The 16,651-nt window shown below is 55.4% G+C and overlaps 1 protein-coding gene across 1 annotated transcript; it reads right to left on the bottom strand.

Annotated features, from left to right (window-relative positions):
• Window positions 1-7,113: 7,113 nt before the first annotated feature.
• LOC128882566 (nematocyst expressed protein 3-like) lies at window positions 7,114-7,947 on the bottom strand. Its single transcript, XM_054134202.1, has one exon. It carries the CDS (start codon window positions 7,945-7,947, stop codon window positions 7,114-7,116), a length of 834 nt encoding a protein of 277 aa, XP_053990177.1.
• Window positions 7,948-16,651: the final 8,704 nt, after the last annotated feature.

Raw genomic sequence — 16,651 nt, forward strand, 5'->3', positions numbered from 1 at the left:
CCGGGGGTCCGTGAGCACGTGCGTGCGGTGGCAGGGCGAGTCGATCGTCGACTTGTCGTGGGCGACGCCTGCCGCCGCGCGTCTCGTGTCGGGATGGGGGGTAGCGGAGGAGGTGGAGTCCCTCAGTGACCGCCTCTACATCCTTATGGATGTCTCCGCTGCCCCTCAGTACCATCCCGCTCGCGGACCCGCGCCGGGCCGACCGCCGCGCAGATGGGCGCTGCAGCGCTTGGAGAAGGACGCCCTGATGGCGGCCGGTAAATACTACCTCCCTGCAGCGGAGATAGTCCCAAACCAGTTCCAGGAGATAGGGGGGCACCTGGAAATAATCCAGCGCCACCGCTATCTCCCTCCAGGGCAGGGTGTTGAAGGCGTTGGATATGTCCAACGACACAGCGATCAACACCCGGCCCCGAGCGACAGCACTTTCCCGGAGGAGGCGCAAACGCTTCAACGCGTCCATCGTTTTGCGACCCCTCCGGAATCCGTACTGGCTGTCGCTGAGGTCGGGACCACCGCGCGACAGGTGCTCGAGGAGGCGGACAGCTATGATTCGTTCAAAAAGCTTGACCGCCTCATCAAGCAGACACACCGGCCGGTACGCAGTGGGCGACTCTGCGGGTTTTCCCCCCTTCTGGAGGAGAACCAGGCATGCTTTCTTCCACACACTGGGGAACGTTCCCCGGCGCAGGTTAGCGCCCAAGACGCTCCTGTACGCCGGGCTAAGGACTCCCAAGGCCAGAGCCAGCAGGCTACCGGGTACTCCATCCGGGCCGGGAGCTTTCTTGCCCCTAGCCCGGAGCCCCCCGATAGCCCGGGACAGCTCAGAGTCCGTGACCCGGAATTCATCCGACCATTCAATAGTCGGAATCGGGGCGCGTTCCAACGCACCCTCTCCCCCATCGTTGAGGGGAACGAGGGTATCAATACCTGTACACCCCGTACAGTTCGGCGACTCTCCACTCCGAGTCACCGCCTAAGAAGTGGCGGCGCCGAGCACGGGTATACTGGCGACGGGCGCGGCTGGCCGTTCTTCTGAGGTCGGCAACCTCGCCCGTCCACCAGTACGCAGACTTCCTCGGGGGCTGCTCGCGGATCCGGGGCATAGCTACGTCGCAAATCATTTGCAACGTGTCCCGGATCCACAAAGCCCCCTCTTCTGCCCCGCGCTCCATGGCCGGAGGCCAGGCGGAGCCGATAATCACGGCCCTCAGTAGATCCTCGTCTAGTCGCTTCAGCGCCCATCTTGGCGTTGAAGGGATGCTACGTCGGAGGGGAGCGTCCGCTGGCGGCTCCGAGGCCACATCCACGTCCATAAGGACGTAGCTGTGGTCCGACAACGTTTCACCCTCCCAGACCCGCCAGTTAGACACCCAGCGTGAGGCGGCGGCTGACGCAAACGATACGTCCACGATGGACCAGCCGTTCCACCTCACGCACGTTGGTACGGAGCCTCGGTTTAATAACCGGAGCTCCATCCCCTCCGCCCAATCCTGCAGCGCTCCGCCTCGGGAGCCGGTCCTCGGGTTACCCCACGCGGTGGACCTCGCATTGAGGTCCCCGACGACCAGCACTGGGTCGGCCATATAGGGGGCTAACATAGACCTCAGCCGGTCCAAAAACCTCCCTAGTTCGGCAGCACTAGAATTGGGAGAATTGTAGCATCCTGCGGCTAGGAACCTTCCCCATTTTACCAAAACCATCCCCCTGCTCCGTTCGACCACGGTGCAGGGGGGAACAGTCGCCGAATGGCGACGGTATCACATCGCCACGAGGCCGTCCTCGTCCCCGAACCAGTGTGGATGGTCGGGGACTTGGTACGGCTCCGTGGCCACCGCTAGACCAACCCGCCACTCCGCCAGGCAGTGGACCATAAGGTCCTGTGCCCGGCGGCAGTGGTTCAGGTTGGCCTGCAATACCCCAAGGGAAACCCTGTGCGCCATTTCTAGGCCGTCACAGGACCTCCCTCAGACGGCTGCATGGGTAGGGGGAGGGAAATCACCTCCCCTGACGCCACGGCCTCCACCTCCATCGCAGCTGGCATCGCAGAGGAGGTAGACGGGAGTATAGCATCCCCTCCACTTAGGCCCTTCTTCTTCTTTGGGGGCGGGGAGCACGCCTTGCTCCCCACCTTATGTCCCGCAGGCCGGCTCAACTCGGCGCACACCGCGCAGTGCGGGGCCTCACGGCATTCGGCGGCCCTGTGGGTGGAGCTCCCACACCGGTAGCAGTGCCCGCTCCGGTCAATCGCCGCAGTGCACCGCTGCCGCACATGCCCTACGGCAAGACAGCGGAAACACTGCAGCGGCCGGGCTGCCAGCACCACCACCTGGGCGAGGGACCACCCTACCCTAATTCGCTTGGCCTTTTCGATGGCCAAGGCCGCCACGGCGGGGCACTGCACCCAAATGTTGCCGAGTCCATTGGGCGGGGACTTCAGCTCCCCCACCCTCACGGACTCGGCGGTGCAGCCCCCGGCTTTCGCAACCGCCGCAACTACCTCCTGGGGGGTCACGGATATGTCCAGCCCCGTCAAGCGGAATTCCGCCTTTTTGACGGGCCTAGCCACCCTAAGCTCCAGGCCCCCCAAGGCGGCGGTCATTTTGGCCGCCAGGGCGTCTGCCTTCGAGTCCCAGTCGGCGCCCGGGACCTGAATAATCAGGCCCCCCGTGACGGCCCTCTTCTAGGAGAGGGTCTCAATCCCGAGGGCTCCCAGGTCGACGTCCTGGCGGGCCCTCCTAATGCCCTCCTCGTAGGTGACTCTGCTCCCCTCCGGGACGGTGATTGTCACCGCCGCCGAACGGGGAGGGGCCACCACGCGTGGATGTGCCCTCTGCGCCCTCGCGCACCCATTACCCGCTCCCTTTTGGACAGGGGCCGAGGCGACGGGCGGGACCAAGGATGGGCGTGCCGCCCTCCTCGCCCGCCGCCCCACCACCTGCAACCAGGCAGCCCCATCGGGATTGCCCGGTGCCGTCGCAGGATTAGTGGGGGGAGAAGGCAACAACCGCTGCGGAATGGTGGATGGTAGGGCGGCCTGGGCCCCCCTCTTCCTCCCCTTCTTCTTCTTCTTCACCCTCGCCGGCTTAATAATGACGGGGAAGGATTCCCCGCCAACCGCCGGTGTAGAGGAAGCCACGGCACGAACCGCAGCCGCAGGGGTCGTCTGCCCCCCCCCGCCGCTCCGGCATATCCACCCTGCAGTGGCTTTGCGGGGCGTGGCTGGGGATCCCGAAAGCCCAGGAGGAGCTCGTTTCTGATTGACGCAAATTTCGCATCAATCAGAGCCCCAATCCGGGCCAGGAGAGCCCCATCGTCCCTCGCCGTGGTGGTCGCCGGAGGCGGCGAGTGGGTGTCGAACCGACCTCCCCGGGCAGGTGGAGAAGACGGCCCTGCTAGGGGAGCATTAAGCCTCCTCTTGAGGACCATCATCTCACCACGCACAGCGTCGAGGGTCTCTCGGAGGCCCTCGACCTCCCGCCGGAGGCTGGCCATCCGACTGCATCCTGTCCCACAGGGCTGCAGTCGGTGCGCCGACGCCTACAGGGGAGGAGGCATCCCTGACCCGGGCTTTTTTGGCGGCCTTCCGGGTTACAGGCTGCGACACCAGCCGGTCAGCACCAGCGCGTCGTTTGGCCCGAGCGCACGAGGCCGAGGACATTGACGTCATAGAGACGCCATCGTCCTCGTTCACCCGCAGCCGTGACCCCGCTCCCGGATCGAGAGCAGCAAGGCCAACTCGGGTCCGGCGACCTCTCGAGCTTGCTGCAGATGGGCCTGCAGCCCCCAGCCCGCGTGTCGACGAAGCCCTTGAACTGGGCCTCGACGTCGCACCTCCCTCCTCGACCACTTCCGGGAATGGTAACCCCTCCAACACAACGGTGCATGACCATGTGACATTGCCGTCACCCCTGCTATTGCCGGCCGACCCGGCACCAGTGCTTCCTGCGTTTTTAATTAAGTTGTCCATAGTTTTTGTTTTACGGGCGCATCGTGCGCGGCGGGGCAGGCTGCTGGACGGGAACGGGTGTACCCTCGGGGGACATGCCTAACGATAGACATGCCCCTATCCCAGTTCCCCGGGGCCCGTCCTTCGCATTTAACCCCCCCGGGAATACCGCACAGGGGGCACCCGCCCGTAGCAGGTGCGGGCTCCGACACCCGCACCTCACCGCGCACTACTTGATCGAAGTCCCGAAGGGGCCGGCTCCTGATCCCGCGCGGCACTACCACATCGGCAGTGCGAGCCCCCATCCGCCCCCCCCCCCCCCTGAAGCCAGCAGAAGCAAAGCCAGCGCACAGGAGGGAGCACTCCCAGTGGGCCACCGCGCGGGAACGACCTCTCCTCGTCCCTGTGAAGCGGTTTTCACCCCTACTCAGTGTGAGCCTTACCGGCATGGGAGGCCCTGCCAGGATCCGGAGATCCCGCCGGCATCGCCTCACACATCACAGGTGCTACTTCCCGCCTCGTACCCCTCTCCCCGTTAGCGACGCACAACTATGTGCGCCCTCAGGGTCCACCACGAGAAGGTGGGGAGAGAGGATTTTAGACCTGGGACATCTCTCAAATAGAGAGAACGGATCCACAATGGGTCAGAGCCACCACTGTGGACGCCCCAGATCCTCCGTACCCTACCCTACCCAGATCTACTCTACCCTGATCTACCCTACCCTGATCTACCCATTTTTTTTTTTTTTTTTTTCTTACGTGAGGAAATTCGTTTACGCACGCCCCCTCATAAGGAGGGGGTAGTGTGGGACTCGCCCCTTGATTTGATATCAAGGGGAATACCCACTAAAACCTCACGGTGGCCGGCCACGGCGCATTGGGGAGGGGCACCGGGATCTCTTACGAACGCTACCGGTGCCCCCACGCGCCTCTCCCCCCCAACGAAGGGAGGAGTGCCATCTCCGGTGGGGAGTGAATACCTCCCCACCTGACCGCGGGTGCCACAGCCCCTGGTCTCGCCTGTCCCTTTTAGTCGCCTCTTACGACAAGCAGGGATTACTGTGGGCGTATTCTGTTCCCCGACCCACAGGGAAATATGCCGCGATGGGGCCAACGGCCCCCCGCGGCGCAAGCGCCGGGCATCGTCCTTTGGATCGGGGGGGGGGGGGGGGGGGGGGGGGGGGCCCCCCCCCCCCCCCCCCCATGCCCAGCGGCCCTGCTCGCAGTCGGCGAGCCCAAATCTTGAGCTCGCCGGCTACGTGTGCAGGGCCGCCCTACGCGGCAGACTGCCAGGAGGAGGTGAGGGTTTACGGGGGGGGACCAGTCCCCCCTGCGGCAGGGGCGGCAGCTAGCCGCCGTCGCCTGGCCCGCCTCAACCTCCTCCTCTCTATGCGAGCAGGATCGGTGCGCTCCCGATCCCGCTCGTAATCCTCCTTCCGCGAGACAGTAGTCTCGCAGAAGGAGGACACCGCGTTCCAGGACCTCTCGCTCTCGACCATGGCCGAAACGACGGCCGGAAGCGAGAGGTCCCCTCTAATAGCTAGGCGGAGTGCCCGCCTCTCTCGCGAGAAGGCCGGGCACTCCTCCAGCAAGTGCTGCGCGGAGTCCAGCTCCGGCATCGAAGCTCGGCAGGACCGCCGCTACCGTCCTCTTTCGGGCGGCGCCGCTCTCCAGGAGATGGCGCCGCCACTTTTCGCGGGCCAGCTGCCACCTTTGGCGCCGGTAGGCTTCGACCGCCTCGTCCTGCTGATCGCCCCCGTTCCGGCCCCCCGAGATTGGGCAGGAGACGACCCAACAGGGTCGTCACCGCCTCAATTCGGGGGACCAGGCGGTCGAAATGCCCCTCCCAGCGCCACCGGCCGTCCAGGGCGAGGCCCAGATACTTCATCCGGCCCTCGACCCGGACAGCCGCATCACCCACACGGATCCAGGTCTGGGGGACCCGCCGCGTCAGAGGTAGCCCATGAAACATGACTACCTCCGTCTTTTGCGGCGAGATCCGAAGCCCCAGAGCCTGGATCCTCGCGACCACGATCGCGGCCGCTAGTTCCGCCAGCCTGTGGACCCTGGTCCCATCCCGACCCACCGCGATGATCAATGTGTCGTCTGCGTAGCAGACCACAAAGACACCGGGTGGGAGGAGCCCGCGCAACACCGAGTCGTACCCAAAGTTCCATAACAGGGGTCCTAAAACGGACCCCTGGGGCACGCCTCGGCTGACCCTCCGACGAATCGGCACCCCGCCTCTGCCAGGGTACTCGATCCACCTGTCCGACAGGTAGTCGGCTAACACGACCCGTAGATATGGAGGCGCTCCGAGAACACGGAGTGCCCGGATCGTGCCCCAGGGCAGGGTGAACGCAAATGCGTTGGCGATGTCGAGACTAATCGCCAACGCCACCCCACCCCGGGAGACCGCCCGGTCCGCGAGGGCATGGATGTGGTCGATCGCATCAAGTGTCGACTGGCCCTCGCGGAAACCGTATTGGCAGCCAGCCAACTGCATACTCCCGTCGGACAGGCCCCTCGACAGGCGGGCAGCGAGCACAAGCTCGAAGAGCTTGCCCGCCTCGTCGAGGAGGCAGATCGGCCGATACGCGGAAGGCGAATCCGCGGGCTTTCCCTTTTTCGGGATAAGGACCATCCGGGCCTGCTTCCAGGACAGCGGAACCCGCCCCGACTCTAGGCAGCCGTCGAACAGCCGCCTGAGCCGGATACTCAGGACGCGCAGCACCAAAGCGAGCGCCCGCCCAGGGATGCCGTCGGGCCCCGGTGCCGTATTCCTGACCACCATTCGCCCGACGGCCATCCAGAGCTCCCCCTCGGTGACCGCCAGGCCGGCGGACCAGTTACTGGCCTCCGCCGGCAGGAGTGGCCGCGGACCCTCCTCCGGATCTACCGGAAAGAGGGTATCCACGACACGCTCCAGAACGGGGGGGTCGAGGGACTCCGTGACAGGGGGGGCGGCTTACACCGACATCCTGTAACCGCACCCCCGTACTCCGTCACCTCGGAGTAGGTCATGGCACTGCCCGAGGCGAAGGTAAGAGATACCGTCGCCCTCTTCGGCGCACGCAGCGGACGAACACGCCGTCCGATCGGAGCGCCAGCCGGCTGCGCCACGCGAGAGCGAGAGCGCGCCGCCCCCCGCGCCTCTCCCTGCGTCAGAGCACCTTCGACCACGTCTCAGGTGCCGTACAGGGCAGGGAGGGCGCTGCAGGCGCGGCTGAAGGCCTCGCCCAGGACGCAGCCGGGACAGGCGCGGCACGGGGCCGTCCTCGGCCCGGCAAGGCAGGTGCAGGAGGGGCAGCACCGCCACCGGCTTTCCACTTCTCGCCCTTCTTCTTCCTCCTCTTCTTTTTCGCGGACTGCTCCTTGCCTGCCCCGGAGCGACTCCCCACTCCCGAGGGGCCAGGGTCCCTCGCAGGCGAGGGCGGCGCAACCCGCGGCACCCGGGGAAGAGCACCCCTCGCGGCGGCCACTGACGAGACCGCCCCCAGGCGCGACGCGAGGCGCACCTCCATCTCGCCGCAGAGACGACGGATGAGGCCCTTGACGCCAACCGCCGGGGCCAACCCCGGCGCGAGGGCCAGCGTGCTACACATTGCAGGCTCCTGCGACGGAACAGCGGGCGCGGGACCCGAGGTCGCAGGCCGTCCTGACACCACCGGCACCGCTGAGGACGGTCCCGACCGCGCAGAAGGCACCGACACTGACACTGGCGGATCGACCGGCGGCGGCACTGCCGACACCCGGGCCGCAGCGTCCGAGCCCCGCATCAGCCGAGCCTCCAGCTCGGACACGCGGGCCCCCAGCTCCGCGACCGTCCGCTCCAACTCCACCTCCCGGACCGAGGTTTTGACCGGCCCCTGGAGGTTGTTGGAGCATGTGGCCACCCTCACGACCGCCTCCGAACTCTCGAATATACGAGAGCCCAGTTCGGCGGTCGGCGCATGGCGCATCTCCGCTGCCAGCTCCTCTTCGCCTTTGAGGGGCATTCAGGACCTGGAGATACGGACGGAGGACACAAAGGGGTCCGCGACGCCCATCGCCAGGTGCTGCTCCCTCCCGCGAAGGGTCTGCTCGGTGAACTGACGCTTCGCCTCAGCGAGGCCGACATAATCCCCTGCGGTGGGGGGTCCACCTCGCTTCCTCTTTGTCGGAGACTGAAGGGAGCGCGCCGACCACACCGTGCTGACTGACCCGTCAGAGTCGGCGCCTTCGTCGCTAGGAGGCGGCCGGAGCGGAGCTTCCGTCCCTCCACCCTCTCCAGCCGGACGACAGGCTGGGCTAGAAACACGTCCTCGCGCACCCTGTCGTCGGTAGACGCCACAGCGGAGGAAGTCCCCGCCACTGACGTCTGTTCACCAGGCGCATTGCTGAACACGGGGGCCTGGTCGTCCACCCCGGGGTTCTCCCAGTCGTAAGATAACGATGCGGGGGAGCCTGGTCGACTACTCCTCACCGCGCCGGAACTGAGGGATCCGACGCCCTCTGCACCGTAAGCGTTAATTCCGTTAGTGTCCATTATTCATAAACAGGAGCCCCATTGCGGGTAGGCTCCATACACGGAACTCCTACTCACTTGCCGTGACGTCAGTAAAAAAAGATCCGTCCTGTTGGCAGCTCACCGCGTTTGCCCTCTGCATCCAGCAAGTCGGTTCTCGCAAGCGAGCTACGACTCCTGCAGCGGAGGCCCAGGAGCACTACGAGGAGGTGCGGCGAGTGGTCTTGACCGGACGCAGTCCGCCAACTTCGCCGAAATTCCCCGCCCAGCAGGACGCCAAAGCGCATGTAACGTGCGGCCCTACCGAACGGTATCCCACATCGTCAATTACCAAACCTTTAGAAATGCGCACGAACCACGATTCGGAAATCGTGTTATTAAACCGAGTCGCATGAACCGCAAGTCAGCAAACAAGCGTCAGCGATATTAGGCTCTTGCGCACGAATCGCCCATTAAATTTGGGACTTGCTCTAGATTCGGGAAATGAGGCAATTAAGATTCCGAAATTACGAATTGCGCCAGGCAAGGATCTGGGGCTATATAAACCTGTGGTCACGACCACGGATAGCACTTTGTGTATTATTATTTTGGCAGTCAATACTCTGTAGTCGCGGACGGGTTAATCTCTCGCGTTAGTCTCATTTAGGTATCATGTATCGTATCTCCAGCTGAGTAAAAAGTTCGCGTAAGTGAGAACATACGCACTAAAGATAGAGTCATCGCGGAGTTACCTACGAAAGTACGATGTTTATTATTCGCCAATTATTAGAATCCCGTGTCGCGAGTGTACAACCAGACCAGATCCTCGCCACAGCCGAGCCCGGGACAACCTGACAAGGCCGCCGATAGCATAAGATCAACGATTGGTATTGTTAAAACCATCTTCAATTGTATAATTTATATTCTTGTTTGTATGTAATCCCAAACTCAGTTTTGTTTCATAATTATATTTGTTAATACTTAAACTTAGTGATAATCATTATAGAATCCCAGAATTCCTTCTTTACCAATTAAATACAGATAAGGTGAGCTTTAGCTCTTTAACCGAAGACAAGAATCCCTAAAGAAAGTCCCAAACTAATTGGGACGTAACACGCAACCCTGGTATTAGGGAACATCAGCTAGGTCGTGGTTTTTGACCCGACCTGGAGGTTTGTGGAAGAGGCCGTGGTAACCTCGACCACCTGCCCCAGTGCAAGGAAAGCGTGCGTCCAGCCTCATGCTACCCCCACACCTTAACCTAGGTTAAAATCCCACGAGATGCCTCTAGAGCAAGAGCTCGCGAGAATGGACTCATGACGACTCTAAATCACACGTATGAGTCCATTTCGGGCATTAGGATACCGCTAAGGAAAACCCCAAAATTCCCGTGTTAGTTGTCCTGCGCGGATGCTAAATCGAACGCGAGGCCCAACCCGAGGTTCAGGCTAACTGAACCGTTTTAAAATCGAAAAAATAAGTATGGGTGTATACTCAGACGTTAAAGGTTTCTTATAAACGCGAATATCGAGTGTTCCAGCCTATGGAATCGATTGAAAATGTGTCTTACAATGTAATTCAGTGTAATTCTACGTGTTTAGTTCGTTACCAAACGTTTTCCAAAGGTTTCAGGTCGCTGGAATACCGTTAGCGTCGGTTTTTTATAAACGTGAATATTCTAGCGCGGCGTTCGAGCCAATGGAATCGATTGAAACTGCGTTGAGCAATATGTGACGCCTCGCATAAACACGTCACGAATCATAGAAACATGAACCGCGTCACCAACCGTGGTAATCGCGTTCTCACGCAGCGTAACCGCCAGGCGCCAGCGACAAAAACATACCGCGCGCGAAGTAAACACAGCTGTTCGACAAGTCGAAATAATAACACAGCGAATGCGCCTCACCGACAAACGTATACAAGTTCGGCAAAGCGGCCGAAATTAGTATATAAGGTGGGACTCCGAAAACGGGAACCAGAAATCCCAGCGGTATCGAGCCGCACAGACTACTAAGTCGAGTTCCTCGCAAGAAGTCTGCCTACAGTCCGATCCAAGTGCACGGAGAGTATCCGTTCTGGTGCTCTTGTCTTCTACCGAAACTCAGCTGCACGGAGACTGTCCGTTCTCGTGCAGTGATTCCAGCCCGATCTAAGCGAATAGGTAAGGTATGCCGGTTCTGGAACAATGGGATCTCAGGGGAGGGGAGCGAGGAGCAGGGCTTTGTGGGTGGGGGAGTGTGACGTCACTTTTGATTGACCACCCCCCTTCAAGGCGCAATTTTGTTTTTTAATTGGCAGCCCCTCTTCGTGGTTTTTTTTTAATTGGTTGCCTCCCACCTCTTCGTGTTTTTTAATTAGTTAATAAGGCCCCACCTCCGCCCACTTTTGATTGAACACCTTTTCGAGTCCCACACCCCTTTAAAGTGCGTTAATGGATCTATTTCAAAGACACGTGCAAAGATTCGCGAGTCAAGAACAAATTTAAAAACAGCAAGCTAAACGTTCTGTATTACCATCTTAATGTCATACGTGATGAAATGCATTCTTTGCAAATGTATTATTCGCGGAAGATTAGATCATCAAAGATCCATACCGACTGACGATCAAACAATGGATGCAGGGTACTCTATCTCAAGGGCATACGTGAAGGAATGCGCTTTTTCGCGGTGGAATATTCGCGACACTGATATGTTGTCTCAGGGACAAAGTCAAAAAACTGTAAGCTAAACGTTCTGTGTTTCACGAGGAAGGAGAGTGATATAATAGAATACATCTCAATGGAACGACTCATTAGTTGCATACACCTTGCTAAGGTACATAAAGTTAAACATTACGGTGACAAAGAAAGCAAACAATCATGGAGGTGCTGGTACGTGCGGTGAAGACTTTGAGAGAAATGCTTTCTCTGTCGCATACCGCGAGTGAATTTAAATCATGGTCGGAACAATGCGACGAATGGTTGCGATTGATCGCAGAGTATTTCCAAAATCAAAATTTGTCGGTAGGCGCGAAGCAACGGCAGATATCGTGTATCGCGCAAATCAAGACTTTAAAAGTGTTAGCGCGATTTACGCGTAGCGGGGCTAGATTTTTGGAAGTGCGTCGACAGAGTGCGTCATCCCTCGTATGGGAAGAAATTGAAAGCGCGTTTAGGAATCGCATTTTTACTGGCGTGGTAGTAAATGTGGAACACATTGATCCGCGTCAATTTTTGCAACATGCACGTCCTATGGTGATCCAGCGGATGATAGACTTTATAAACGAGTACAATTCCGTTAACGTGAATACTTTGTTTAACGTGGAATTCGTATTGAAGGACAAGGTGGATGTGAAGAGTTTTTAGACGCGGAACCGCGAACTGTACACGGTGTCGAATCTGCACGAGTAGTACGAGAAGGACGTGATGGAACCCATCCTAGCATCGTTGGAAGAGTTCCAAGAGCGTGACAGCGGATGGGCACTTTTACGTATATCGAGCCTACAGATAAAGATTAATAAGTACAATCCCTTGCGCACCGGCTATAATGTTCCTATACCTCGAAAAATTCAGGCCAAAAAAGCTGTGGTGAATATGAAATCTGACGACAATGCGTATTTCTTCTGGGCAGTAATCGCCGGATTTTATCCTGCAAATGGTATGTCAAGTAGACAATCCTCGTACCCTCACTACGGTACAGTGTTAAACACGGATGGCATAGAACTTCCCATGACTTTGAACCAAATCTCGAAATTCGAACGGCAAAATGAGATCTCTGTGAACGTTCACGTGTGGAAAGATGAGAAATGCGTGCCATTGTACTTCACTTCCAACAAGCGGGATAGACATGCGAATTTGCTGCTCGTGCAGAGCAAGGAAGGACCGCGGACTAATCACTTTGCCTGCGTAAGGAACCTCTCTCGGTTTGTTTCGTCGCAGCTAAACAAACATCAGCACAAAGTCCATATATGTGACAGGTAAGAAATTTTTCATTCTCTTTACATCTTGAAACATTCGTGGTATTTTCATCGAGTTCTTATATACTAATTTCATGCTTTACATTCCAGGTGTCTTCATCAGTTTCACTCAATTGAAAAGCTCCAGAAGCACCTTGTGGACTGCCGGCGGGTAAACAATTACGCCATCGTTCTCCCTTCGGAACAGGACAAATGGCTGTCCTTTAAGAACTAATAGCCGCAAGGAGAGAGAGCCCTTCGTCGTGTACGCCGACTTTGAGTGTCTGCTCGCAGATGTGACACCGGAGGACCGAGCACATCACCGCACCTATCCATATCAGCGGCATCAGGCGTTTAGCGTAGATTATTATCTACACTGTTCATACAACACCTCTTTAAACGTATATCGCTCGTATCGAACCGAAACGGATTGCGTAGAATGGTTTGTGAAAGAATTGTATGATTTAGCGCATCAATTAGAACCAAAGTTCCGAACCGTGGAGCCGATAAAATTTACGGAACAGGTTCGGTAAATTTTCACGAGTCTAACAATTGTCATGTGTGTGAAAAGTCGTTCACCACAGACGATGCAAAGGTTCGTGATCATTGCCATTCTACGGGAAAGTACAGAGGCGCGGCGCATAATAGTTGCAATCTAAATTATCAAAATTCTTTCACAGTGCCTATAATATTTCATAATTTATCTGGCTACGCATTTTATAATTAACTAATTGGCCAACGCATTTGAGGGTAAAGTAAATTTGCTGCCGATGACAAAGGAAAAGTACATATCTTTCACGAAACATGTAAAGGATACTGCGCGAGATAAGAAAAATAGCATAAAATTTCGTTTCATCGATTCATGCAAATTTTTGAGCTGGAGTCTCGATAAGTTGTCATCGTATCTTGGAAAAGAAAGGATGCGAATCGTTAAGAAAGAATTTCAACATCTTTCGGACTCGTACTTTGATCTTCTTACCCGCAAGGGTGTGTTTCCGTATGATTATGTAACTTGTTATGATAAATTAAACGAAACTCGGTTGTCTGCTCACCAAGACTTTTACAATCGATTGAATGATAAGAACATATCGCACCGGTACGCCAAAGCAAATAACAAGTACATGTCATCATACGATCTATCGAAACCCTCGAAATATTTAATGTATTTTGACGTAAACAATTTGTATGGTTGGGCCATGTCTCGACCTTTACCGTACGGAGGCTTTCGATGGATCGACGAATACGAGGCGTCCGAGTTCGATGTAAATTTTATTCCCACGGACGGGCCCGCGGGGTACATTCTAGAAGTAGATTTAGCGTATCCCCGTGAACATCATGATTCGCACGCCGATCTTCCGCTGCGTCCCGTGCGCGAGAAACCGCCAGGTAAACGAGACGAGAAATTGCTTCCCACGGTATGTGATAAAGAGCGCTACGTCATACATTGCTGGAACCTGCAGCAGTGCCTACGTCACGGACTCCGCTTGAAAAAAATTTATCGCGTTCTAAGATTCGATCAGTCTCCATGGTTGCGCAGCTACATCGAACTGAATACAATGTTGCGAACGCAAGCTACAAACGAGTTTGCCAAAAATTTGTTTAAAGTAATGAACAACGCTGTATTCGGTAAAACGATGGAAAATATGCGTAATCATGTAAATGTGAAATTAGTTACACGTTGGGATGGTCGATATGGAGCGGAAGCCCTTATTTCCAAACCGAATTTTCATAGTTGTAGCATTTTCGATGAAAATTTAGTAGCAATAGAATTGCGTAAATTGAGAGATAAATTCGAAAAACCCGTGTACGTAGGTATGTGTATTTTAGACATATCAAAAACATGTTTGTATAGTTTCCATTATGATTGCATGCTTCCAAATTTTGGTCAGAAATGTAAAGTTTTGTATACAGACACAGATAGTTTAATTTACGAGCTCGAGTGTGAAAACATGTATAATATTATGAAACGCGATATAGCTAGATTCGATACGAGCGATTACGCCGAAGGTAACGTGTACGGTATGCCACGCGCCAACAAGAAAGTGCCAGGTCTGATGAAGGATGCGAATGTGAGGGGCCGGGGCTTGAGCTGACCCTGGCCCCCTGAGGGGATATAATTCCCCTCGGGAGGGGCCGAGGTTGTGTGGTCGGCCCGTCCCCACTTGGACTAAAGGGTCCTGTTGGGGCGCATGGGGGGTGGGGTGGGGAGGGTCCGAGCGTGCCGGATCGCGCCTCCGACGACCCTCCCTTACCGGTGTCGGCGTCTTCTTGTCCTGGCGTTCAGGAAGCTCTTTGTTTCCTGAACCAGTACGGACACGAAGATGTCGGGGGCTGTGGGTGGACCGAGCGGGGGCTCGGGAAGCCAATTCCGACGGCCCCAGGGATGGGGACACCGGGCGGGTCCCTCCGCCCGGGGTCTTATAGAGTAGGTAGTGGGGGAAGCTAACACCCTCCCCCCGGGATTCATGTAAGCTGGGAAGCGACCTGCGAGTACTCGCGTGATCCAGGCGCTTCCCATGTAGCTTAGGTGGGTGTGGGGTTTTAGTGGGTAGCTATCGCGGACGGGCGCGCCTTTGGCGCTCCCCTCCCTGATGGTAGTCCCACATAACTTCGGTTTTTCCCCCCGGGAAACCGAGGTATGCGTAACGCATTTCCCCACAAAAAAAAAACAAAAGTCTGATGAAGGATGAGGATAACGGTGTGATAATGACAGAAGTTGTGGGACTGAGAGCAAAGATGTACGCTACTCGCGTGCTTGACAAGGATAATGTGAAAAAAATTAAGGGAATAAAAAAGAATATTACAGTAGACAAAATAACTTTTGATGACTACATACAGTCTTTGAAAAATCATACGGAAACAACAGTTAGACAAAACTGCATTCGATTAAAATTACATAACGTGTATTCGATTAGCGAACAAAAAATTGCTCTTAGTCCGTACGATGATAAAAGATGTGTGCTGACGAATGGTGTAAATACCTTGCCGTGGGGGCACTACTGTATTGCGGAAGAAAATGATGATGACGTCGAAATGATGTAAATAATTATCGAAACTTAAACAATGGAAATTATTATTCTCATTATATTTATTATAATTATTATATTTATATTTACTCACTTTTTTCAATAATTGTTTCTTACAAAATATTACTTTTATCGAGCCATAAATTATGAAACGAATCCAATCCCAACCATTTCACGTACACGTTATTTCCTTTCCTACGTTTTACCTTTTCTACCATGTACACGTCTGGATCTGCAACCGAATGTAGCTCGTACTCGTAAAATGCTCCTGCGACAGGATTTTCTTGGGAATCTGTTAACAGGTACGTCACCGGATTTGTTTTCTAAATTTGATCAATTTTAAACACTTCGGCCGTCCAATTTGGTGTATATCCTTCAGTAAAAATTGTCTTGTACTTGCTAATGCGAACGTAATCTCCGACTTTGAATTTCGCTGAACCCGCAATTTTCAAATGAGAGTACACGGTAGATAACAAGTTACCGACATTGTTCAAAGTCACATCAACTGGATGCATTCCTATCGTTCGATGTTTTCGATGATTGTAGTCTCGTACAAGTTTGGGTAGGATGTCGATCCATCGTTAAGAGCCGTTTACAGTAGACAGTTTCCACATGTTGCTCTTCAGCGTACGATTGAACCGTTTTACGACGGAAGCCTCCATCACCGAGTGCGTCGAGTAATGATTAATACCATGTTTTGTCTTGAGTTTTTGCATTTCAGTGTTGTAAAATTCTTTTCCTTGATCTGTTTGCAAATTTTTTGAACATCCATTTCGAAATATCTTTGCAAACGCTTTAGCTACCTCACCCCCACTTTTAGTCTTGAGCGGCACAGCCCACGCATACTTGGAGAACAATATATACATCGATAATGGTTAATATGTACTTGTTACCACCATTTATACGCGCGTGAGGTTGCATTTCGGCGAGATCGGCTTGCCATAAATCGTCGAAACCATGTACTATAACGCGGAAAAGTCCGTCTGGCGGGAGCGTGCAGTTCCTCCACTAATCGCGTCTTCTCTTTGCTCATATTGAGGATTGGAAACTGGACAAAAGAAATTTAAAATGTATGAAAATAATTGTAGGATGCGATCTATGAATTTTCCGTTGACGTTGGCACAGGTACTTGTAACGATAAATGCGGTTCAGGTGACAACGGTGGTGATGGTGTCGGTGAGGATGGCGTCATTTGAAGAATCAAGTTGGAGGATGACTTTGTATTTTCAACCAATTGCTTTAAGGGATCAACGATGG

The sequence above is a fragment of the Hylaeus volcanicus genome, unplaced genomic scaffold (assembly GCF_026283585.1).
Source record: "Hylaeus volcanicus isolate JK05 unplaced genomic scaffold, UHH_iyHylVolc1.0_haploid 12096, whole genome shotgun sequence".
Taxonomy (NCBI): Eukaryota; Metazoa; Arthropoda; class Insecta; order Hymenoptera; family Colletidae; genus Hylaeus; species Hylaeus volcanicus.

Excerpts from the sequence above, each read along its gene's own strand:
- LOC128882566 (XM_054134202.1), bottom strand. The coding sequence starts at position 7,947 with ATGCCCCTCAAAGGCGAAGAGGAGCTGGCAGCGGAGATGCGCCATGCG.